This window comes from Orycteropus afer, unplaced genomic scaffold, assembly GCF_000298275.1.
Source record: "Orycteropus afer afer isolate SDZICR_OR568_19922 unplaced genomic scaffold, OryAfe1.0 scaffold00025, whole genome shotgun sequence".
Taxonomy (NCBI): domain Eukaryota; kingdom Metazoa; phylum Chordata; class Mammalia; order Tubulidentata; family Orycteropodidae; genus Orycteropus; species Orycteropus afer.
In genome coordinates this window covers 2986035-3011360 of record NW_006921612.1, presented here as the reverse complement: position 1 = coordinate 3011360, position 25326 = coordinate 2986035, and the positions used below count along the sequence as shown (strand labels likewise).

At 41.3% G+C, this 25326-nt stretch overlaps 1 protein-coding gene across 1 annotated transcript in view; it reads left to right on the top strand.

The window, feature by feature from the left end:
• The first annotated feature begins 5828 nt into the window (after nucleotides 1-5828).
• Nucleotides 5829-25326, top strand: part of GREB1 (growth regulating estrogen receptor binding 1) — a 125097-nt gene continuing 105599 nt past the window's right edge. Inside the window, exons 1-3 of the mRNA XM_007935081.2 lie at nucleotides 5829-5985; nucleotides 13986-14105; nucleotides 17108-17284. Coding sequence (XP_007933272.1) covers nucleotides 5829-5985; nucleotides 13986-14105; nucleotides 17108-17284 — 454 coding nt within the window. The remainder of the gene's footprint in view (nucleotides 5986-13985; nucleotides 14106-17107; nucleotides 17285-25326) is intronic.

The following is a 25326-nucleotide window of genomic DNA, read 5'->3' as shown; positions in this document are numbered from 1 at the left end:
AATGTTTTATAGAATTCTCCAGTGAAACCGTCTGGGCCAGGACTTTTTTTAGTTGGTAATTTTTTGATGACCTGTTCAATTTCTTCTTTTGTGACTAAAACATCACTTTTATCATTGGAAATTCCTGTTTCCAAAACCTCTGAGACTGTTTGCTGACTATTCAAAATAATATGAACTTCTATCAGTTTTTATTATTCTATCATGTTGCGATATTGTGAATTATTTCCTTCTAGTCAAATGAACTTTTCTTTTTCTAGACTATATCGATACTCTTCAAGATTCCATGCCTTTGCACTCTCTTGTTCTTTTCTCAAATGCAATTTCCAATCTATTTGCCAAAACATCCTGCTCTTTCTTTTGGACCCACTGCAAGTACCAGCCCCTTTTGACCACCCAAGTCCTCACTGATTTATTTTTCTTATCCTGAAGTCGTAGCACTTGCTACAGCACTCCTTGTCACTTGTCATTTATTATCTCAATTTCTTATCTTCTAATGTGAACATTTAGTTTTAGTGAAAAAATTAATGATCATGTACTAACAACCAGTTACTGTGCTAAACACTTTCACACACTGTCTTTTTCATTCTCCACAATGACCAATTAATCCTCCAAGGTAAAATTACTTTGCTCGTACTATAGATGAGAATGGTGAGGCCTGTGAATAAAGCACTTTGTTGGGGATTGCACATGCTCTTTCCAGTCTGTCACAGCCAGGTTATTTGTATATTAAGGTGAAGGTTACAGTTTTACCACCATTTCTGCTATGTTGGGCACTGCTTCAGACTCTGTAGTTGAAGAGCAGCATGCACTGGCTTTACGAGACATTGGTCAAGGCTTTGAAATGCAGGTAACGGGATATGATCTGTCATGGTATGGAAACAGTCACAGGAGTTTCAACATTTCAGTTACTGTAGCAGGAGCACAGCAGCAGCAGTGGATGGGAGGTGAGTGGTTAGTGCCGAGGCAAGGGGAGAAAGACCAGCCAGGGAAGCCTTGACCAGCCCAAGAAGGACCAGCCCCAGGAAGCTTTTGGGTGTTACCTTCATTGCATGAGGTGATTTAGATGATTTAAGTGTTAGTGTTTGGTCTTGCAATAGGTCCTCCTCTGTCTAGATCTTTAGTTTCCTGTCTATCAAGTGCAGGACTCTGATTCATTAAAGAGCTGCAGGCATGTCTTCCTTCTGACCCCACACCTCACCTAGGGAGGTGATGCCTTTGCAGCCAGGTCTTGTCTTTAAGATAGGGTATTGCCATGCATATGTAGAAAAAGTGCTACATTATATAATTGTAGTCCAATAGGGAATAACAAAAATGGACACAATACTTTAACACTATTCTCAATGCTACTTTCACATTCTTATTTACCAGTATTTATTTATCAATGTGATTTCAAATATATCATTAGACACAGGGTGGTCTCTATTTTCTCTTCTAATATTTGCTGATAGACATAAAAACGTCAGTGTTTGCTTAGGGTTATAAGGTAAAATTTCCATTTTTTACAGCAAACAATTTTATTTATTTTTGTTATTGTTGAAAATATACACAGCAGAACATATACTGGTTCATCAATTTCTTCATGTACAATTCAGTGGCATTGAGTACAGTCTTCAAGTTATGCAAACCATTCTCACCCTCCTTTTCAGAATTGTTGCTCCCTACCATTAATGGAAACTTACTGCCCCCTAAACTCCCTTCAACCCTGTGGTCAATTTGAGTCCCTGTACAGATAGTTCTTCAAAAGAGCACAATGCTCAAGGCAGATACTCTTTACTAAGTAAATGACAATTTCCATTTTTTTTTTTTTAGTGTGAAAATTTTTCTTTTTCTTTTCTCCCCATTCTCTCTTTCTCTGTCCCTTCCTTCTCCCAGCTTCTGCTTCATTTCTTTCAGCAAGAGCGCCTTTAAAAAAGAAGCAAAAACCCAAACGCACTTCTGTTGAGTCAGACCGACTCATAGTGACCCCTCCTTGGGTTTCTGAGGCAGTATCACTACGGAAATAGATTGCCCAACCTTTCTTCTGAGGGGGGGCTGGTGGGTTTGAACTGCTAGCCTTCTGATTAGCAATCAAGTGTCTTAGGCACTACGCCACCAGAGCTCCTAAGAGCTCCTGTAGGTTATTTATATCCAATAACTCAATCTGTCATCTTTAAAGTGGGCTTCATAGTGTGTCTGTCACAAAGATACTATGTGTATTAAGCAAGGGCCTTGAACACAACAGCTGGACAATAAATTCTAGTTTTCTTTCTTCCCTTTATTGTTCCCATCCTTACTAGGCTGTAGTAAGCCCTAGTCATGCAGTGGTTGAAGCACTTGGCTGCTAACCAAAAGGTCAGTAGTTTGAACCCACTGGATATTCCATGGGAGAAGGATGTGACAGTCTGCTTCTGGCAAGGTTATAGCTTTGCAAACAAAATGGGACAGTTCTCCTGTGCCATATGGATCACTGTGAGTCGAAATCAACTCAATGGCAGTGGGTTTGGGTTTGAGTATTAGGCTGTGGTCAGCCTTGTCTGGTGGAGTCCTTTGGGCCCTGGGTGCCGAGTAGACATCAGGTGAATTAATTGAACAGGATGCCGAGAAGGTAGAGTCTGGCTGCCCTGACTGGTTTCTTTCAGTTCTAACCATGATCTGCAGGGCCTCCTTATAAAATGAGCCTGCCTTAAGGCTTTATTAAGCTCCTGAGACAAAGATGCTATAGAAATAGGAGACATTTGTGATGTTATTAATTGGTGGCAACTTTAAATGGACCACCCTGAATTGAGAATAATGCAAGTGTCCTCAAATGTGGCCAGTATCCCTCATTCACGTATTGAGGTATGCAGCAAGTCAAAAAAAAGGGCAGACAAGAGGACCCTGGAGCCTCTTCTGACTCCGGCTATTAGGTTGCTCAAGCAGCTGACCTCTCTCTTTCAGAAGCCCTTTCTTTTTGTTGAGGCTAATTCCCAAGCAATCCTCCCAACAGCTCATTTCCTCAGGCTGTAAGCAGAAGCTGACTAAGGGGCCCTGTGGTCAGGAGTTATTGCCACAAGCAGGAAGTGCTTAATGGTTTCCATTTACTTTTAGTTGGAAGAGGAAAGACTGAACCTTCCTTACAATAGAGACAGAAAATCAACGTTACTACACTAGTTCATTTTACCTTCAGAAGGAAATCAGAACTCTTTAAGGGCACCAACGGTAATATCTTGAAATTGCTCTGTCACCAAAAGAACAAGAACAAGGGGAATTTATTACATAAATCTTGAGTCAAAGTGCTGTGCAAGATCTTGCCTAGCTTTTGAATACTGTCTCATAACGAGTGTGTGTACATTCTTGTAAGTGAAACTACCACTCTGTGATTATTTTAATGTGGGCATCTTAGTGCAATTTTTAAAATCAAATATTACTTTAAAAATTGGCAGAATAATAGACAAAAAAAGATACAAGACTATAGAAAAATTGAGTAATTTAATCTTACATCTATCAATCTCCTTCTATAGTTTGGATAAAATTTATACATCTCTTTTTTTTAGACCTGTAGTATATTTGTAAAAACCCATCGGGCATTCATCACAAAGAAATCCTTAACATATTTTAAAATTAGAGTTTTTATAGGCCACAGTCTTGATTATAATAAAATAAAAATTAGAAAGAAATAATAGAAAGCTGACTATTTTCCTTTCCAAGTCTTGACTATTTAGAAACTAAACACACACTCCTAGATAATATTGGATCAGAGAGGACCTCAAAAGGGAGATTATAAAGTGTCTAAGAAGAAATGAAGAGGATAACACTTTATACTAAATAATCTTTTTCTTAAGCTGTGTACCATACTCATTACCCCTTGCCATTGAGTCAATTCTGACTCATATAGTGACCCTATAGGACAGAGTAGAACTGCCCCGTAGGGCTTCCAAGGCTGTAATCTCTATGGAACTGAAAGGAGCTCTGGTGGTATAGTGGTTAAGGCATTTGGGTGCTAACCAAAAAGTCAAACCCACCAGCTGCTCTGCGGAAGAAAGATAGGGTAGTCTACTTTCATAAAGACTCTAGTGGGGGTCACTATGAGTTGGAATCAACTAAATGGGAATGAGTTTGTTTTTTTAGTTTAATCTTTGTGGAAGCAGACTGCCACATCTTTCTACTGTGAAGTGGCTATGGAATGGCTGTTGGCTTCAAACTACTGACCTTTTGGTTAGCAATCAGTGCCACCAGGGCTCCAAGTGGGAGCCATAGCAGAAGAAATACTCAGAAGAAAATGCATAGCCTTAAAGAAGTAAGTTGGAAAATAAAGAGGAAAACATTCATTTTAATGTTTGGAAAAACATATAAGAAATTAAACCAAAAGGAAATAGAGGGAAATAGAAATAAAAACCCAACTTTAATAAAACAGAAAACATTACTATGGTGTATAAATGTAAGTTATGATTCTTGAGAATGACTAAAAATAGAAATTCAGTAATATGTTGATCAAAGAAAAATAATTGCACAAATCTCAGCACCTTCATTCAGTGGAATATTATGCAAACATTAAAATTGTTTCAAAACATTTGTAAAAAGTTAGAGTAAAATGCTTACATCAAGTGAATAAAGCAGCATCCAAAATTGTTTTAAAGTATGATTATAACCATATGAATACAATCTCCCATTCCCTTCTCTTCCAAGTTCTGAAGAGAATTAAGTGTGGAAAGAATACATCAAAATATTATAGGGGAATGAATTAATGATACATGCCACAACCTTGATAAATCTTGAAAACATTATGCTATGTTAAAGAAACCAGTCACAAAGGACGATGGATGGTATGATTCCATTTATATAAACTGTCCAGTAGACAAATCCATCTTCTCAGATCTACATCTTCTAATCTACAGAAGGTAGATTAGTTGCCTAGGTGTGGAAGGGGATTTGAGGGGCATTGGAGGATGATGGCTGAAGAGTAGAAAGTTTCTTTTTGGAGTGGTGGATGAAAATGTTCTAAAATTGATTGTGGTGATGGTTGCACAACTCTCTGAATATACCAAATGTTATTGATTTGTATAGTATGTGAACTGTATTTCAATCAAGCTGCTGTATATATCTGTATCTATATCTATCTATCTATCTATCTATCTATCTATCTATCTATCTATCTATATCACAGTGGTTATCTTGGGGAATGGGAATATCAGTGATTTTCATGCTGTTTTTTTTCTACCCTCTTCAGTATTTCCCAGATTTCCATATGTAATTATGCATTTCCTTTATATACTATATACTAAAAGACATTCTAATGGAAGAATGGTAACAGTCAGCCTTTTAGCAGAAAAGACAGTGATGAAAAACTCTGTTAGCCAAGCTTCTGAGAAGGTGAGGGCAGGCAGGTTCCTGTAATCATAAAATTTGCTGTCATGGATTGTTGAATTGTCAATTGCTGAAATTGACTTGCATGCATAAAGTGCTTAAAGGCTGTTCTGCACATCATGGAAAATAAAACATTATTTGGCTGGGTGCTTTCCTGGGGAGGATCATCTCTGGGAAGAGCTGGGGGTCTTGTGAACCCTGCAGTTGATTAAAAACGCATTTCTAGTAAAATATTCTGAGAGGTGTCAGAATCTCTCTGTGTGCTGAATTGGAGAAAACTGTTACTTATATAACTTCCTGTAATTGCCCGGCAGTATCTGCTGCTGTGGAGAGCTGCCTGCTTCGCTTGTCTTTGCTGAATGAAGGCAACGTGGCCCTTCCCTCCTTGCTGCTGTTTTACCTTCTATTCTTGGCTTCATTTGTGAGGTCCCCCTACCCCTGCTTCTTTTTTATACCTGAAACTGAAATGCTATTTTAAACAGAAGAATCAATCCTGTTTTTCAAAGATGGGAAATTCTTACGCTGGACAGCTGAAGACGACCCGTTTTGAAGAAGTCCTGCATAATTCCATCGAGGCCTCCCTGCGTTCCAACAACCTGGTGCCCAGGCCAATCTTCTCTCAGTTATACTTGGAAGCTGAGCAGCAGCTTTCGTCTCTGGAAGGTAGGAGATGTTTGTGCATTTTATTATGTGTAGTTAATGGTAGCAACAGAACTTGAAACTGTTTCCATTTCTGTTCTGTGTAGAAAATACTATTGTGTCTAATAGAAAAGAATTATCAAGAAAGGAAAATTGCACACAAGTTCTTGCTTGGCTAAACTTAAAATAAGTTGCAGGAATGCAACAAGTCATAATATTGCAAGGACTAGTAGAATTATTCATTGGTCTAATAGGAGAAGAAAGAGGGCTGTGTTAGATTGTTCTGAATTGGTTGTTACTTATACACTTAATAAGTGGTTTGGCATTTTCACTTGGGTGGGTAAGACATTTTAATAGCTTTTGCACTTCAGCTATATATTTTTTTCTCTGTGTCCTGTGATTCATGGCCAAATCCTTGCAAAATAGTGTAGGTAGTTTCTCTTTGTGGTAGACATCATCTTTAAAAAACCAAGAACAAATCCTTATGAATTTAATATACTTATTTATATAAGTAAATTATCTCCAGTCATGGAGACAACTTTAAGGTTTACTTAATTATCCAAGGAACAAAATGATTCTACGTTTTTTTCTTTAGTTTGTATTTTTTATAGCTATTAAAAGTAATCCTGTAATTCATAGCATGAGGTAGTTCTGTTATTGAAGGTCTTTCACTTGAAGTTATCTGTAGACTTCACTTACCTCCCATTGCCATCGAGTCAATTTCGATTCATAGGGAGCCTGTAGGACAGAGCAGAACTACCCCATAGGGTTTCCAAGGCTATAAACCTTTACAGAAGCAGACTGCCTCATCTTTCTCCCGTGGAGCGCTGGTGGGTTTGAACCACAGACCTTTCAGTTATCAATCAAGTGCTTAACCAAACCACTGCGCTACCTGAACTCCCTTCACTTACTTATTGAAGTAAAAGAGGATCTAGTTTAAAACATAAATAAATAAATAAATAAGCATGCAGTATGCCAGATTCTGTGCTAGGGAAGTCATGGTGTGTGTGTGTGTGTGTGTTGGATGGTTGTGGAGGTGGTGGATTGGGGAGGGTTGCACATAAAGAAAAATAAGGCATGGAGGTACTTGTCTTTAGTGAGCCCTGCCTTGAATCTCTGTGATATCTGATAGTTCCTTATTGCTGTTGTTGTTATGGTCCTTCGAATCTACCCAACTCATAGCGACCCCTCCTTGGGTTTCTGAGGCAGTATCACTATGGAAGTAGATTGCCCAACCTTCCTTCCGAGGAGTGGCTAGTGGGTTTGAACTGCCCGCCTTCTGGTTAGCAGTCAAGTGCCTTAGGCACTATGCCACCAGGGCTTCTATTGTAGCAGGGAGGTATTCCTTGTGTCAGTGTTTTAAAGTGTCCTTGTTAAATTAACTTTGCAAATAGCACAGCAAAGACTCTAATAGAACTGAATCTGTGTCTGAGAGAAACTAGATTGTGGGCAAAACCTTGAATTAGAAAAACCAAGAACTCTCTGATATTGACACTGAAAGTGCCAATGTTTTCTGGCCTGGGACACATTAATGTGGTATTGTGAGGAGTTGAGAAATAACTGGGGAATGTTTTATAGTGTGTGGTTTTGATTAGCTGAAAGACTTTTATGGAATAGCAAATAAATGGCCATCCTTAACTTCTCACAGTATTGAAAATCTTTATTGCTTATGATAAACTAATAATAATATAGTATATTTGAATGGTACCTTAAAGTCTACAAAGTGCTTGCACCTCCACAAGTTAAAGTAGTGGAATCCCTTGATTTGGAAAGATGTTTAGGAGTTTAGGAGGAGTGAATGAATGGTAGAGTTGCACCCTTAGCTTTGGTAATGCTTAGATGAAAGGGCGAAGTAGACATGCAGATGCTCATACAGAGGAAGAGAGAGCTCCTCGAGGCTCGCCAATCATTGTTTCCTTACGTTTAAGATCTTAGTGGAGCACCTTTCCCTCACCTCTCGTTGGCAAGCTGCATCTTTCACACCATGACTTCTCAGGGTGATAGAGCCTCAACATCTGGAACATTCCAGAACAGCTTTTTCACAAACAATTTTCAGTCCTCTGCTGTTGAATGCTAAAGGTTGCCTGCCAGCAGTCGGTGGGCTTTGCTCGCCCTTCATACTGCTATGAAAGCCAGAGCAGCCCTCTCTATGATTTTCCTATTTGGCCAGCAAACAGAATAGAGAAATCTTCTGAGATCTTGTTTTTCTGTTGCAGGTGATTGAGGGGGGAATAGGGGTTCGGGGGGGGGGACAGAGTGTGTGAGTGGGGAGACTCTTTTCTCTTTACTAATTGTCCCCATAAACCAAGCACTCAGCAGCTCTAGCCCTGGTTTTCTGCATCATAAAATTTGGTGCAGACTGGTTTGTATAAGCCACATCTTGTTTTGTCTGTCTGTCTCTGTCAGGGTCTCTTATCTTATTGCTGTCCTTCCTCAGACAATAACATTAAAGATGATTTTTATAACTAAGGATGCTGGATGCTAAACACACTTTGGGTCTATTAACATTTTATGTATTTGTAAGGGTGGTTTAGTAGGGAGACTTATGCTTTGTTCTTTCTATTAGAGATCTTACTGCCCACTTCTAGAAGAAAAACCTTTTACATTTTATTTATTTACTTTTTAAAGAGACCAACAGAGCATAACAAATACCACCCCTACATTTTGGGATAGATATTTATTAATCAAGGAGCTCTGCTGGCATAGTAGTTAAAGCCCTTGGCTGCTAATTGAAAGGTCATCAGTTCAGACCCACTAGCCAGCTCTGGTAGCATAGTGCCTAAGGCACTTGACTGCTAACCAGAAGGCTGGTGGTTCAAACTCGCCAGCCACTCCTCAGAAGGAAGATGGGGCAATCTACTTCCATAGTGATACTGCCTCGGAAACCCAAGGAGGGGTCGCTATGAGTCGTGTCCGACTCGACGGCACATAACAACAACAACAACAAAGCCACTCCACGGGAAAAAGATGTGGTGGTCTGCTGCTGTAAAGAATGCAGCCTTGGAAACCCTATGGGGTAGCTGTACTCTATCCTATAGGTTTGTTATGAGTCAGAATTGACTTGACAGCTGTGGGTTTGGTTTTGGTTTATTTAGGAAACAAGAAGTTAAATTCCTATAATGCCTTCCATTTAGAATATCATACAGTTTCTTCTCCAAGATGGAAAGCAAGATTCAGTGTGAACATTAAAATGAGAAGTCCCATGTCCCCATGGATGACGCGGTGCTATGGAAGCTCTGAGTTCATATGTTTTATTACTAAGATCCTAAGCTCCCAAATCCAGTTGGTTTTGCCTAATGCCATTTTAAAGCCTTTATCCTGCCAGGAGACCTTGGTAAACACGTCTGGCTTACTCTGTTCCTGGTTAAGAATGTCTCCTCAGACTTGTTGCTGGCTAACCGGTCCCATCAAAGCCCCTGGAATGTCTGATGTAGACCTTTGACCTTTAATCCTGCTTTCCTACTGACTGGATTTTGAGCTCGCTCTTTGATTTTCTCAGGCTTAAAACCCTTTTCTTTCTTTCTTTCTAAGAATCTGAATTCCTGTTCTTCTCAGCTTAGCAGAATAGTGTGCAGCGTTCCTGTGTGTGCCCTCTGTGTTCTGAAGGCTTCTGCTTGCGGGGCTGCTGTCCTTAGTGCTCTAGAGATTTTCTCTCTCTTCTTACCTTTAATAGTTGGCATCTTCCTTATCTCCTTCTGAGCCTCTGGAACACTGGCTCCAGGACTCATCTTGATTTTGCAGACGGAGCTTTCTGTGCCACCCACTTCACAGGATAGTTTTAGCCCCCAGTGGAGACCTGCCCCCACATTTGTTTATACCTTCTTCTAAAACCACTCTACATCCCTATTTAATGGCAGGAAGAAAGCATCTGAACAAGGTTCAGGAGTTATTTTCTTCCTACTCTTTTTTCCCCCGGATAATCTTTTTTACAGTTTTCCTACTACCTTTGTGTCATCTAGACTCAGGACGGTGACAGTAGGAATTCTTGCTTCAGTTCTTGCTGTGATCTTCCCAAGGTCAGTTACCCAAGTGTAATGGATTGAATTGTGCCCCCTAAAATATGTGTTATAAATCCTAGCCCCTGTACCAATGGATGGGAGCTCTGGTGGCATAGTGTCTAAGGCATCTGACCGCTAACCAGAAGGCTGGTGGTTCAAACCCACCAGCCACTCCTCAGAAGGAAGGTTGGTCAATCTACTTCTGTAGTGATATTGCCTCGGAAATCCAAGGAGGAGTTGCTATGAGTCAGATCTGACTCCAGGGCAGTGGTTTTGGTTTGTACCAATGGTTGTAATCCCATTTGGGAATAAGGTTTTCTTTGTTATTTTAATGAGGATTTATCAGTGTAGGGTAAATTTTAAACCATTCTTTTTTAAGATACAGAAGGAGTAGATTAGGCACACACACACACACACACACACAAAACCCACCAAATTCACTGCTTTTGGGTCATTTCTGACTCACAGTGACCCCTCCTTGGGTTTCTGAGGCAGTATCTCTACAGAAGTAGATTGCCCAGCCTTCCTTCTGAGCAGTGGCTGATGGGTTTGAACCACCAGCCTTCTGGGTAGCAGTTAAATGCCTTAGGCACTATGCCACCAGAGCTCCTAGATTAGGCACAGAAGCAAGTAAACAGAAATGGAAGAAGATTGATACCATGTGGAGATCACCAAAGAAGGAGCTTACTAAAGAAGAGAAGCTGAAAGAGGCAAAGATTTTCCCCCAGAGGCAACAGAAAGCCTTCTCCTAGAGCCGGCACCCTGAATTTCAGACTTCTAGCCTCCTAAACTGTGAGGAGATAAATTTCCTCTCATTAAAGCCATGTACTTGTGGTCTTTGGTAGTAGCCAAAAAAGCTATCATTGAGGTTATTTCTGAACCTGATTAAATCACATCTGGAGTTTTTGGTGCAGCTCTGAGGGCTGTGTATTCCCATATATAGTACCACACCTCAGAGTGGCCACAGAGCTCATCTGGATCAACTACCTCATTTTCAAGATGTGGAATCTGGGACACAGAGAAGGTAAATAACTTTTTTTGTGACCAATTGATAGTGCCTGATCCAAGTACTAAAATATCAATGTGTTATAAATCCTAGCCCCTGTACCAATGGATGGGTGCAGTCCAGTTTGTCTTCATTGCACACCATTTCTTGATTAGCTTTAAACCACTAGAGCCAAGTAAGGTGAGAGTAGAAGGGACAACTAAGACACTAGCACTGAAAGAGGAGATAGAGGAACAAAAAGGAAAAATAACCATATCCTAACCTAGTATACCTAAGGATATTCATAATAACCCTATTCCATAAAGGAAGTTGTGTGCTATTTGTTACATGGCATTTAAAGATAGTTAGGAAAGATGTTTACCCAAAATTCCTAAATTGAAAGGAGTTAGAAGGGGTAAACGTCAACAGCCTGGAAAATTCATGTATATGAAATTCCCCCTCTCCCCAACAATGCTGGCTTAAATAAAACATGACTATATATGTTCAGATCAACTGGAAAAATATATCCTGAGCACTTCTTCTGCATGAGGCACTTAGCAGGGTGCCAGGAATACATATGAATGAGGGTAGAGTTTCAGCATTCTAGGAACTGAGAATCTAGAGGGGAGGCAACAAGAAGCTGATTTTACTGCATTGATAGAGACTCATGCAGGGAGCAGTGAGATTTCCATGGCCAGTTCCTGATTCTCTGGGCCAGTTCCATGCTTGTCTAACTCCCAAAATACCATTTCATTTAGGTTGAAAAAAAAAAAGTATACTAAAGCTATTACATAGCTGGCCCTGTTCTAGAATGTATTGGATTGGTTATTTACCTTTTTAGATTTATTTGTACTTCCAGTAATATGTACCTGCATTCTTCCCTTGAGCGACAAATATATAGTTCAACAACTCCTTCATGCTTAGGTAAAGGCAGTGTATTTTGTAGTTTAAAGTAAATAGTGCAGTTTAGTGGTAAGATCATTAGCTTGAACATCAGATATAGCTGGGAACATGCTGGCCATTCTATTTAGTACTTAGTTGACTAGTTGGAGGCCAATCATTGCACCTCTCTGAGCCTCAGTTTCCAATTGGTAACTCTGACTCATGGTGACCCCATGGAGTCAGAGTAGAACTGTATATCAGAACATGTGTATCAGAGTAGAACTGTCCTTCATAGGGTTTTCAGTGGCTGAGTTTTCAGAAGTAGATCTCTAGACCTTTCTTCCAAGATGCTCTAGGTGGACTTAAATCTCTAACACGTTTGTTAGCAGCTGTTCTGGTTACTTGGTGCCACTCTGACAAGAATATACCACAAATGGGATGGCCTTAACAAACAGGAGTTTATTCTCTTGCAGTTTGGAGGCTTTAAGTCCAAGTTCAAAGTGTCAGGCTCTAGGGGCTGGGTGCAAGCCCCTCATCCTTGGGGTCCAGCTCTGTCTCCTGCTCCCGGCCCACTGGAGCTAGAGGCATTTCTTCACTCAGACAGCTGCTAGCTGCTGAGGCTGATAAGCCCAAGGTTGACAAGTGAAAAGGCACAGTCCCGATGTTCCCAAACCACATGGCAGGCAATTAATTCAAGTCCATTGTAAGTCCCAAAGTCGGCAGAGCATGGCAGGCTGCTGAACAATGACATGGCTACACGCAGGTCCAAGCATGCCATGTTGTTGTTGTTATGTGCTGTCGAGTCGGACCCAACTCATAGTGACCCCTTCTTGGGTTGCTGAGGTAGAATCACTATGGAAGTAGATTGCTCCATCTTCCTTCTGAGGAGTGGCTGGTGGGTTTGAACCACCAGCCTTATGGTTAGCAGTCAAGTGCCTTAGACACTACGCTACCAGAGCTCCCAAGCATGCCATAAGCTTCTCCTTATATACAGGAAGCAGACCACATTCCCAAAGGCAGCTACTCAGCTGTTTGTGGTAGATCCCACCATAAAGCTGATTGCCAGTCTCATCATGGGGAGTAACTACCACCAGCTGCCCAGCCACTCAACCAGGCCCAGCCATGTTGACATACAAATTTAACTACCATACCAGCCAAGCATGTTAATCATTTGGACCACAATGTGACCCCAGAGTGAACACATAAACCAAAACCAAACCTACTGCTGTCAAGTCAATTCCGACTCATAGGGACCCTATAAGACTGAGTAGAAATGCCCCTTGGGATTTTCAATGCTGTACTCTTCATGGAAGCAGACTTCCTCATCTTTCTCCTGTAGAGCAGCTGGTGGGTTTGAACTTCTGGCCTTTTGGTTAGGAACTTCAGACCTTCTGGTTAATAGCCAAGTGCTTAAACAATGTGCAACCAGGGTTCCTTTCCTTGTCTATATGTTATACCGTGGTACCTCCCACACAAATATTTTTAGAGTGCCTAAATACGTACAGGGGGTCCCCTGGGTCGTGGGTGATACAAATGGTTAACTGAAAGGTGGGAGGTTTGAGTGCACCCAGAAATGCCCCAGAAAAAAAAGGCCTGGTGATTTACTTCCAGAAAATTAGCCATTGAAATCCTATGGAGCACAATTCTATTCTGACACTAATGAGGTCACCATGAGTTGGAGGTGACTTGACTGCAGCAGTTTTATTTTTTTGAATATGTCCAGGCTTTGTGCTCAGTCCTTGTCACCCAATTATATATGCATTGAACCCCCAGTGCATTTGCAGAACTGTGGTGTGATGGGAAGAGAAATGAACCTGAATTGGAAGTCATGAGCCAGGGATGGAGCCTGAGTTGTATTTGCAGTGGGTTGGACTGTGGACAAGTCCTGTAACCTCAAGAGCACCAGTTTTTCCCTCTGCTAAAGCAGAACCATAATGTCTGATTTACAGTGTTTTTGTAAGGATGAATTAATTATTATATAGTTAAGATTTATTGGGTACTTGCTAAGTGCTGAGTACATTTAATTCTGGATTAGTCCCATAGGTCCTGTGCCTTTGTTGAGCTTGTGTTTCCAGGTGGAAGAAAGTCCTAGAGGAAGCTCTGAGGGCTTGGAATGGCATCTGTCTGCCTGGCTCATCACTTTTCTTTCTCACTCCCAGCTGGAAGCCGAGTGGACAATGAGGAAGAGGAAGAAGAGGGAGAAGGAGGGTTGGAATCAAACAGTCCCCCAAACCCCTACCATATGCACCCTCCTCCTGAAGGATGCTGCACCACTGATGGTAAGACGCTACCAGCCCCCAGGATGGGTGAGTCCCCACCCTGCATCTGGTATGAAGGGGTCGTGGTTGCCATGCCATGGCCTGAGGTGTAAGCCTGGCTGGTGCTCCTATTGGGTATACCACACTGTAGGGCTCTGAGGTCAGGATCAGAGGGAAGGAGCCTGAGTTGTTGGAGTATCTGGACAGCCTTAACTTTATAAATGGCTTGAGATCTAAAAGTTCATTTTTATACCTTAGTTGTTTGAGAACTGAAATACATTTTCCCCACTCAGGTTCACGTGCACAGGATAATGTTTCACTCAGAACTGATTAGTAGACAGTCTTCCCCATTTACTATACTTTAACTGTTTTGAAAGTGTATTATCTCAGGAATTCTGTAATATCAGTAATATTATTCCCATTTTTCAGTTTAGGAACTGAGGCTTGAAGATGCTAAGTAGGGTGGCAATTTAGTCCAATTGAAAGAGCTTGTGCTCTGGACTCAAGGAGAGTTGGTGTAAATTCCTGGCTTTGCCACTCACAAGCTGGGCAGCCTTTCTGAGAGCAAATTCATCTGTCCTATCACCATACTAAGTATGGTGCCTAAGGCATTAGACTGTTAACCAGAAGGTTGATGGTTCAAACCCACCAGCCACTGCAGATGGAAGACTGGTCAATCTACTTCCTTAAAGATTTACCACCTTGGGTCAGAATTGACTTGATGGCAATTTTTTTTTCAATCATCATACTAGTCAAAAAGTGTCCTTAGATAGTTATTTAGTCAGTTACTGAAAGCAATTATTGAATCCCTGCTCTGGAATACAAAGATAAAAGGTACAAAAGATCTTACTTTAATGGGGAAGGTATATAGGTAAACAGACACTTTGCACACAAAGTGCTAGGGTAGGGTGGGTAAGCAGGGTATGTGGGAGCAGAGGAAAGGATCCTAATGCAGGTACAGGGTTTAGGGAAGTCATCCTGGAGGAGGTGGTCATTTATCTGGGTTTTGTAGGATTATTCGGAGTTAACCATGAGACTATAAGGGGATGGGGAAAGCTGAGAAATTCCAGACAGAGGAAAAGGTTTATACAGGGGTGAGAATATAGTCCATATGAGGAACTACAGGCAGTTTACTAAGGTAGGGGCCTACCTTAATGTGGCATGGCAGGGCTCAGAGAAATGGTCATTATGGTTGTAGAGGTCCTGTGAGCCCTGGATGGGAGCCTGGATTTGACCCTGCGTGTGATGGCTGCCAGGGGAGGCACTCAGCTCTTGTTGGGGCTGCTGTTCTAATGAAAGAGAAATCAAGACAGTGGCTCTTCACAAGTCAAGGCTTCTAGTGTTCAAAAAGGCCATCTAATTAAATGAAGAATATTGAAAGTACCATGGACTGTCAGAAGAACTAACAAATCTGTCCTGGATGAAGTGCAGTCAGAATGCTCCTTGGAAGCAAGAATAGCCAGACTTCGTCTCACCTACTTTGGTCATGTTGTCAGAAGGGACCATTCACTAGAGAAGGATATAATGCTTGGTAAAGTGGAGGGTCAGCGAAAAGGAAAGGCCCTCGATGAGATGATTGGATATAGTGGCTGCAACAATGGGCTCAAGTATTAGCAAGGTTTGTGAGGCTGATGCAGGACTGGGCAGTGTTTCATTATGTCATACATAGGGTCACTATGACTTGGAGCCGACTCGATGGAACCTAACAACAACAATTAAATGATAAGGGAATGGTAAACTCTCTAATGGTCATTTTAGCAATTTTCAAATCATCTACAAATAAATGCTGCTGACATTGTGCTTGTCTACTTTCCTCTGCCTCTTCAGAAGGCAGGGACAGCATTGTGCACTGGGAAGGGTCAGGACCTAGAGTTACAAGACCTGCTGGCTGCTTAACTTCAGTCCCAGGAAATTTGCTTAACTTCCTATGATAATGAAGAGGGATGACTCCAAACCTGGACATTAGCCCTGGTTCCCATTCTGGTCTACCTCTTAGCAGCTTTGAGCAGTTAAATCTTTTTGAGCCTTAGTTTCTATAGCCTTAAATTGAAGACAGTAATATTTTCATAGGTGATTAAATGAGAGCTTTGCAGAGCTTATCTCAGCCCAGTGCAGGCGCACAGTAGATGCTAGGTTTGTATCTGCCAGCTCCCTTCCCCACAGGCTTTCCTTTCTCCTGCCCTTCTCCCAGGGGTAGATGAGAGAACTTGGAGGAAATGCAGTGCAAATCATGCATGCAGGAGGAGAATCTTTAAAAAATCCTGTAGAGTTCTGTAGGGAGGGCTGAGGTTGTCAGAGTTTACGTTAATTCTCATTGTCTCAGTTGTTAGCTAAAGATGAAAAAGGCATTGGGTTGAATGTGCTCAAGAACAAGCTCCTATAAAGACTGATCTAAATAAAGTTTAGCCACTTCCCTCTACTTCCTTTTTTCTTTTTTTTTTTTGGCTACTTTTTGAAATTGCCTCAGCCTCAGTTTTTGAAGAAGAAATATATTTAAAAGATCTAAAGTATGTTAAACTAAAATATCTTTAAAAGAGCAAAAGTTCAAAAGAGAATGGCATGAAACATCTTGATGTGCTCATAGGTCTTCTCTGTGCTCTATCACCCAGTCTCCCTCCCAAGAGACAACTAGAATTACTAGTTTCTTATCCCCTTACTCTTGACATTTGCCTATTTCTCATATATGGAAGATGCAGGATATTAAAATCAAATTGCATGCAATTTCATAATGTTTATTCTGTATTTTAATCTCCTGTAATGTGTTTACAATTCTTTTCCTACTGAATTTCATTTTCTTAATGTATTTTATATGATGATACTAATGGTCATAAAAATAATTAACATGAATGTGATCTATGTCATGAATAACTACGATTATAAATCTATCCATCAGAATTAATTTTAGTGTAAACCACAACCAGGGGTAAGACTTGCTTCTGACAACATGAGAATGTTTTCCTCCTTTTGTCCATATAAATTCTTATTCTGTGAAAGTTACCTGGAAGTGTATCCGTTTCTCCTAGGGTTCTGCCAGGCAGGGAAGGACCTGCGTCTTGTCTCCATTTCCAATGACCATATTGACATCCCTTCAGGCTTTCTCCTTGTGGGGGCCAAGTCCCCCAGCCTGCCAGACCATCTCTTGGTTTGTGCTGTTGACAGGAGGTTCTTGCCAGATGACAATGGCCACAATGCTCTTCTTGGTAAGTTGATCTTCTGCCCTTCTCCATGGCTCAGTCTGCATTTGGGGGTAGGTGGTAGGTCAGGTATAAAGGGGAGTCCCAGGGTGGTGCAAATGCTTAGTGCGCTCAGCTGCTAAAGGAATGATCAATGGTTTGAGTCTGCTTCAGGGATTCTTCAGAACAAAGGCTTAATAATCTACTGAAAAAGCAGCCAATGAAAACTCTATGGAGCAGTTCTACTCTGATGTGCATGGGGTTGGCATAGGTCACATTGCCTTGATAGCAACTGGTTTGTTGGTATTGGTAGTGGTAGGAGGTACCAGGTGAGCTACATTTGAGGACTGTTTGTCAGCACTTAACATAAGCCTATTTATGTTTTTAGGATTAGACTATTCCTTTGTAGAATGGAATACAAATGAGATTTATGTAAAAATATGACTGCCTTACTGTAGAATGCTCCTCATTTAGCGTTAATATTTTTAATACATTTCATTCATCAAACCTTTACTAAGTGCCTATCTGTGTTAGGAATGGTAACAAACCTTGTTCTAGAAAATCATCAGGCTTACAGCAATCAGAGAATAATGCTGAGCGTTTTCTTCCTGACTCCTGAATGTCTGCTGGGTACACTTTCTCCATTGATTCATACAACAACCTCAAGAGGTAGTTAGTATTATTCCAGTATTTTTAAGTGGGCTTAGACTGATTAAGGCACTTCTTCAAGGGTACATGAGTAAAAGAGACAGAGCCAGGATTCAAATTCAGGTGTTCCTGGCTCCAAATTCTATATGCTGACTACCATTTCATGGACTCATATGGCTAAGGTCATGATTGGGAAAGCTCCATTTTTTCCTGCAGCTACTGGCATCACTAGCCTTTGATCACTTGAATAGCCACTGGCTTGCTGAGGCCATGACTTCAGGACAGAGCTTAGTTATACCTTATAAAGCTTGGTTCACATTTGCTGAGATGACATTTATTGAGCTCTCACTGTGTAAGCCACCTCTGTGCTCAGCACACTCCCCCACTAGTGGAGCAGAGAAAGTAGAGGTATAAGATTTGGATTTAAGGACAAGAGTTCTGGGTCACAGGTCTCTCTGTGACCCCCTGGGCCTTGGTGTCCTCATTCTTAAAATGAGGAGGTGATGTCCATGTGCTCCCAGATCTCCAGCCACCTATTCCTATTTGGTGACTCTGGGTCTGGCCTGTTTATCTGGCTTGGTGTCTCCTTTGGAAGATGACAGGGCAGACAGAAAGATTTGTAATAATCTGTCTATTTTTGACATAACATCAGGAATGGTCTTTGTTGCAGAAGTGAGTTTGATTGTGAGAGTTTATGGGAAAAACTTACAGGCTAAAAAAAAAAAAATCACATTTTTTTCAACATGTTCTATGTATACCAACATTTAAGCTCCCACTTTTATGCTTGATACAGCCTCAAAAGCTGGGCAGGTAAGTTGACTTCAGTGGCCATTTACTGAGCACATTTTGTGTGTGAGGCATGTGTGAAGCACTGGGGAGTTGAAAGGGGAGTTGGTGGGGGTTTGACTCACCAAAAACCCAAACTCACTGCCATCATATTGATTCCAACTCATAGCAACACCATTGGGTTTCCAAGGCTGTAAATCTTTGTGGAAGCAGACTTTCTCATCTTTCTTCTGCAGAGTGGCTGGTGGGTTTGAAATACCAACCTTTCTTTTGGTTGCAGCCAAATGCCTTAACCTCTACACCCCTAGAGGTCTTTGGGGTTGATTAGAGAAGAAAAAGAAATAGTTCCTGCCCAGAGGGCAGTGGGGAGACAAGCCCTGTGTAAACTCCAAAGTGAGGCATAGGAATGCTGACTAGAGGTACAGACAGTTGCGACAATCAGGGAGAGAAAAAAGTTTTAGACAACTCTCTGTTTAGGCAGGTCCATGGACTTATTAATTCTTTAAAACAAGAGTAAGCTCAGGAAAATTCACTCTATTAAAGAAGCTCATGGAATCGTTCGGTCTCAGATTTAATTTGCTTATCAAGGCCACTGATGCTGAAAATGTGTTGGAGAAGACTGTGCCTAATGACTAGGCCAGTGTTTGATCTGACTGTGTCTGGGGATTTGTCTGAATTCCATTACTTAGTGACTATAAAGGAATTGTGAGGGTAGTAAATCAAGGAGATTCTGTGTCTTGAAATAGAGAGACAAGAATCTTTGAGTTCATTCACTGCCAGCCCTGTAACAGCTTCATCTCCTTAGGTAGCGGGTGAAGAGGAAGTAGTATCTTTGTTAATTGCTTGCCAAAAAGCCATCTGAAATGGGTAACAAGGGCTGGTTGGCAATAACCAATGCTTTCTTCTTTTAAAATAACTTTATGTTCTCAGCTTGCACACTTAACACTGTTTAGGTTTCCTGCAATTAACCCCAGTGGCTGCACAGGGCAAAGTGGTCCCTCCTGCAGCCAACGCTCCAGTGGCCAGAGTTCGGCACTTTTTAGTGACCTATAAAATGGAGGCTGTGGAATATCTTAGGGGAAGCAAAGGCTTTAAGCCTCTTATCTCTCTTCCCTGAAAGAAAAACTTGACAGTCTGCTTCTGTAAAGATTTGTTGTTGTTAGGTGCTATGTAGTTGATTACAGCTCACAGTGATCCCATGTGACAGAGTAGAACTGTCCAGTAGGATTCCTAGGCTGTAATCTATACAGAAGCAGATTGCCAGGTCTTTTTCTCATGGAGCTCCTGAGTGCATTTGAGCCACCAATCTTTTGGTAAGCAGCCGAGTGCTTAACTGTGCCAGCTGAGAAAACCCTGTGAAGCCATTCTTTTCTGTAACACATGGAGTTACCATGAGTTGGAATTGACTTGACAGCAGTAGGTTTAGTTTGGATTTTACCCTTCTTCCCATAATTTAAGGAGCTCTAGTGGCACAGGAGCTCTGGTAGCATAGTGGCTAAAGCACTTGACTGCTAACCAGAAGGCTGGCGGTTTAAACCCACCAGCCACTCCTCGGAAGGAAGGTTGGGCAATCCTACTTCCGTAGTGATACTGCCTCGGAAACCCAAGGAGGGGTCAGCATGAGTCGAGGCTGACTTGACGGCATAACAACAACAACAACAGTGGCACAGTGCATTTGACAACTAACCAGAAGGTTGATGGTTCAGAACCACCAGGTGCTCTGCAGAAGGAAGACAGGGCAATCTACTTTCATAAATATTTACTGTTTTGGAAACCCAATTGGGGTGGGGGGTTTGCTATGAGTCAGAATCGACTCAATGGTTTTAGGTCCCATAATTTATAATGAAGGAAGTCTTGTTTTAGTGATTTTTTAATCAACTGAGAGATTTTGTCTGAGAAAGCCAAAAGATTAAAATCTGGGTGTGTATTTCAGTTTTTTTGTGTGGTAATTCTTCTAAACTGGCTGATAGCTAACATATAAGAGAAAAATACATTTAGCTAGAAGCTTCATTTTATTGTTGTTGTTGTTGTTGTTGTTTGCCGTCGAGTTGGCCCCGACTCATAGCGACCCCTCCTTGGGTTTCCGAGGCAGTATCACTACGGAAGTAGGATTGCCCAACCTTCCTTCCGAGGAGTGGCTGGTGGGTTTGAACCGCCAGCCTTCTGGTGAGCAGTCAAGTGCCTTAGGCACTATTATAGTGGGAGTAAATGAATCCTTTGTTCCTTCAGCCAGCAAACAATTAAGCAAGCATTATTGAATGTATAACCCCAAACTGATGCCTGGGCCTTAAGCTTTGCCTTGGGACCCCAAAGTCAAGTCGGACATAGTCTTTCCCTCAGGGAGCTCACTGGCAGGGAAACCTCAGGCAAACAGAGAATCAACCTTAAGATTCACAACAAACTATTTGTGTTACCATAAATCTTTGGCAGCATGCTAGAGCAGAGAGCTTAAGAGTGTGATGGGGACACTGAAGTTGGCACCACTCTCAGTGATGGGAAAGGTGTCTCAGAGGATGTGGTATTTGTGGCTTCTGAGAATTTAGTGGAATTTTGACAATTGGAGAATAATAATAACAGCAACATCAATAGCAATGGCAACAAAAGCACTAATATCACTGTGGTGGTTAACGTTGTGCGTCATCTTGGCTGGGTCTGGTTGAGTCGCTGGGCAGCTGGTGTTGGTTATTCCCCATAATGAGACTGGTAATCAACTCCATGGTGAGATCTACCACAAGCAGCTGAGTAGCTGCTTTAGGGATGTGGTCCACTTGCCATATATAAGAAGCACCTTTGGGAATGGTCTCTAGCTTATGGCGTGCTTGGACCCTGCGTGTAGTTGTGTTGTTGTTCAGCAGCCTGCCATGCTCTGCTGACCTTGGGACTTTCAATGGACTTGAATTAATGGCCTGCCGTGTGGTTTGGTAACATTGGGACTATTCCTTTTTACTTGTCAACCTTGGACTCGTCAGCCTCAGCAGCTAGCAGCTAGCTAAGGTTGAAGGGCTTTCACCCAGCCCCTAGAGCCTGGCATTTGAACTCGGACTTAAAGCCTCCAAATTGTAAGGATAAACTCCTGTTTGTTAAAGCCATCCTATTTGTGGTATATTCCTGTCAGAGTGGCACTAGGTAACCAAAACCATCACATAATGTAATGTTTATTGAGCACTTATCATGTGGCAGAAATTGTTCTAAGTAGCTTAAAATAACCTACAGGAGGAAGGGCATTCTAGGCAGAGGGATCATGTGTATGAAAGCGTGTGGCATATTGGAGGAAACGTGAGGCTTCCTGTAGCTGGAGCTTGAGACTCATATTCAGAGAGGCTGGAGTGGAGGCTGTCTGCAAAAGGCTGCAGGACAGAAGAAACTATGGGAGGGTCTGTCTTTTAACTTTTTATTGTGGATATTTTCAAACTATACAAGTAGAAAGTATAGTATCATAGTATAATATATGTATCCCTTTGTCTGTCCTTTGCTTTCAATAGTTATCAACACAGTCAATTTTGTTTCATTTATAGGTATCCCCTCTTTTACCTCTCCTGGATTATTTTGAAGCAAATACCAGACATCATGCCATTTCATCACTAAATATTTCAGTGTATATATCTAAAAGATAATGGCTTTTTGTTGGACACTTAATGTTGTCGTTAGGTGCCATTGAGTTGGCTTCTACTCATAGTGACCCTGTGTACAACAGAATGAAACACTACCTGGTCCTGTGCCAGCTCCACAATCCTTGCTGTGCCTGAGCCCATCATGGCAGCCACTGTGTCAGTCTCTCTTGTTGAGGGCCTTCCCCTTTTTCACTGACCTTCCACTTTACGAAGCATGATATCCTTCTCTAGGGAATGGTCCCTTCTGACAACATGACCAAAGAAGGTGAGATGAAGTCTGGCCGTTCTTGCTTCCAAGTAGCATTCTGGCTGCATTTCTTCCAGGACAGATCTGTTAGCTCTTCTGGCAGTCCATGGTACTTTCACCATTCTTTGCCAGCACCACAACTCAAAAACATCAACTCTTCTTCAGTCTTCCTTATTCACTGTCCCAGCTTTCACATGCATATGAGGCAATTAAAAGACCATGGCTGGGGTTGGGCACACCTTAGTCTTCAAAGAGACATATTGGCTCTTCAGTACTTGAAAGAGGTCTTTTACAGCAGATTTCCCCAGTGCAATACGCCGTCTGATGCCTTGACTATTGCTTCCATTGGTGTTGATTGTAGAACCAAGTAATATGAAATCTTTTACAACTTCAATCTTTTCTCCATTTATTGTGATGCTGCTTATTGGTCCAGTGGTGAAGATTTTTGTTTTCTTTATGTTGAGGTGTAATCTATACTGCAGACTGTACTCTTTAATCTTCATCAGTAAGTGCTTCAAGTCATCCTTACTTTCAGCAAGCAAAGTTCTGTCATCTGTATATTGCAGTTGTTAATGAGTCTTCCTCCAGTCCTGATAGCACACTCTTCTTCATACAGGGATGAAGGGATCTGGGATTATTTGCTCAGCATACAGATTGAATAACAACCCAGATACACTCCCTTCCTGATTTTAAACCATGCAGTATCCATTTTTTCTGTTCGAATGACAGCTTCCTGGTCTGTGTTCAGGTTCCTCACGAGCACAGTTAAGTGTACTGGAATTCCCTTTCTTCTCAACATTATCCATAATTTGTTATGCTCCACATAATCGAATGCTTTTGCATAGTCAGTAAAACACAAGTATACATTTTTCTGGCATTCTTTGCTTTCAGCCAAAATCCATCTGACATCAGCAATGATATCCCTCAGTCAGCATCCTCTTCTGAATCCAGCTTGCATTTCTGACAATTCCCTGGTCAGTGTACTGCTGCAACCATTTTTGAATTCTCTTCAGCAAGATTTTACTTGCGTGTGATGTTAATGATATTGTTTGATAATTTCCACATTCTGCAATCCTACAGAATGTGGAAACTCCATTATCATATCCACAAAAAGTTAACACTTCCTTAATATTATCAGATATCCAGTGTGTTCATAGTTTGTTGTTGTATGTATATGTTTACAGTTAACAAGGTTCTGCCAATGAATTTTTTTTCCCTTACCATTTATATTTTGAAAACATAGTGGGCATTTCAAAATAAGATGATTGCCATGTTTTCATATGGTTTCAGAGAGCTCTCTTGGTAGTCACAATGTGTTTCTTTGAAAGGGAGAAACAGATACGGAAAGTAGCTACCAGGATATCCAGAATTCCAGATAGTTACTGGTAGCCTGATAGTTATAAGTTTGAATCTTGCAACATTGTATGGCGAGCCATCCCGAGTGTGTGAGTGTGTCGTCCTCTGTTCCTCACGTAGTCACCCCTGCCCTCCTGTCTCTTCTGACTGATCTGACTCCTCACTAGCTTCCCTGCTTCTGGAAGGTGAATCTTACAGCTGTGTGTGTTTCCAACTTGCTGCCTGGTGCATAGTCTCATACAGGCTTATTCATTCTTTGCATGTATATGTAGCAAATAGCAAACAAAAGAGCCTCAATTTCATCTGAAAGTCCACCTTCAGTGAAACAAGTAGATGATTTCTATACTGTCGTTAGAATTTGGCCATACTATCAAAGGAGTGTGTAGCTATGGGTATATTTTTTCCTCATTTGTTGTTAAACTGTGTTTACCCCTCATTGTTTTTTGACAAGAAGAATAGAAATCCAAAGAGTGAAAAAGGAAAAAAATTGCCCAAATCCTACTACCTTGAAATGAATATCCTACTTTATTTTGTACATTTTTCCCCATTCACCATCCACATGGAGATTTAAAATGTTTTGTACAAGCTTGTAATCACAGAATAGATATAATGCTGGATTCTGTTTTTAAACTTCATGTGCTGCAGTGAGCAGAAGATGGTCCTGTTATTGCCCTGAATCACCATACATTTTCAGGGACAGTAGGAGGGTGGCCAGTTAGCTCTCCAATTGCAGTAGGTGCCTGCCTGTGACAGTTCATCCTACAAAGGAACACAGAGGCAGTGCCTGGTAAGGCCCTAACTTTTCTTCAAAGTCTAATTCCAGTCCCATCTTCCCGGGAAGTCTTCCTGGGATCCCTGTCCTGAATTACTTCTGCTCCTTTTTCCATTCTTTTCATAGCATATTGTACCTGAACAAGTCCTAGCTTAGGAGATATGCACTTTGGGGGCTTCCTCTCTTGGAGCTTCCAGCTTTCCACCTAGAAAGGGAGGTAATGATATATATTCTACCTGTTATCCTGAGGAGTAAGCTATCCTGTGCATGATGTTCTTTATAAGCTTGAAAATGCTGCACAAATTTGAGGAATTATTATTGCTACTGGTCCTTCTGGTGATACTTAATACTGGTTAAACTACACAGTTATTTAGGGTCTGTCTACCCATTCCTCCTAAAAGTCAGGGACCATATATTTGTATCTATGTTCTCTTTAGAACATTGGTTTAATTCTTAGCAATTATGCTTTGAATGAGTCTCCAAAACATTATCTGTGCTGAGAACATAGTTGTCAAATTTACACTTTTGCATGGAAGGTTGATGGCTTGGACTAAGTAATAGTCTATGCTGGAGGAGGCTCTAGAGCAAGGCCTTCTGGAGTAGAGGATGAATGAATGATTGGAGGCATCCATGCTCCCAGGAAGGCATG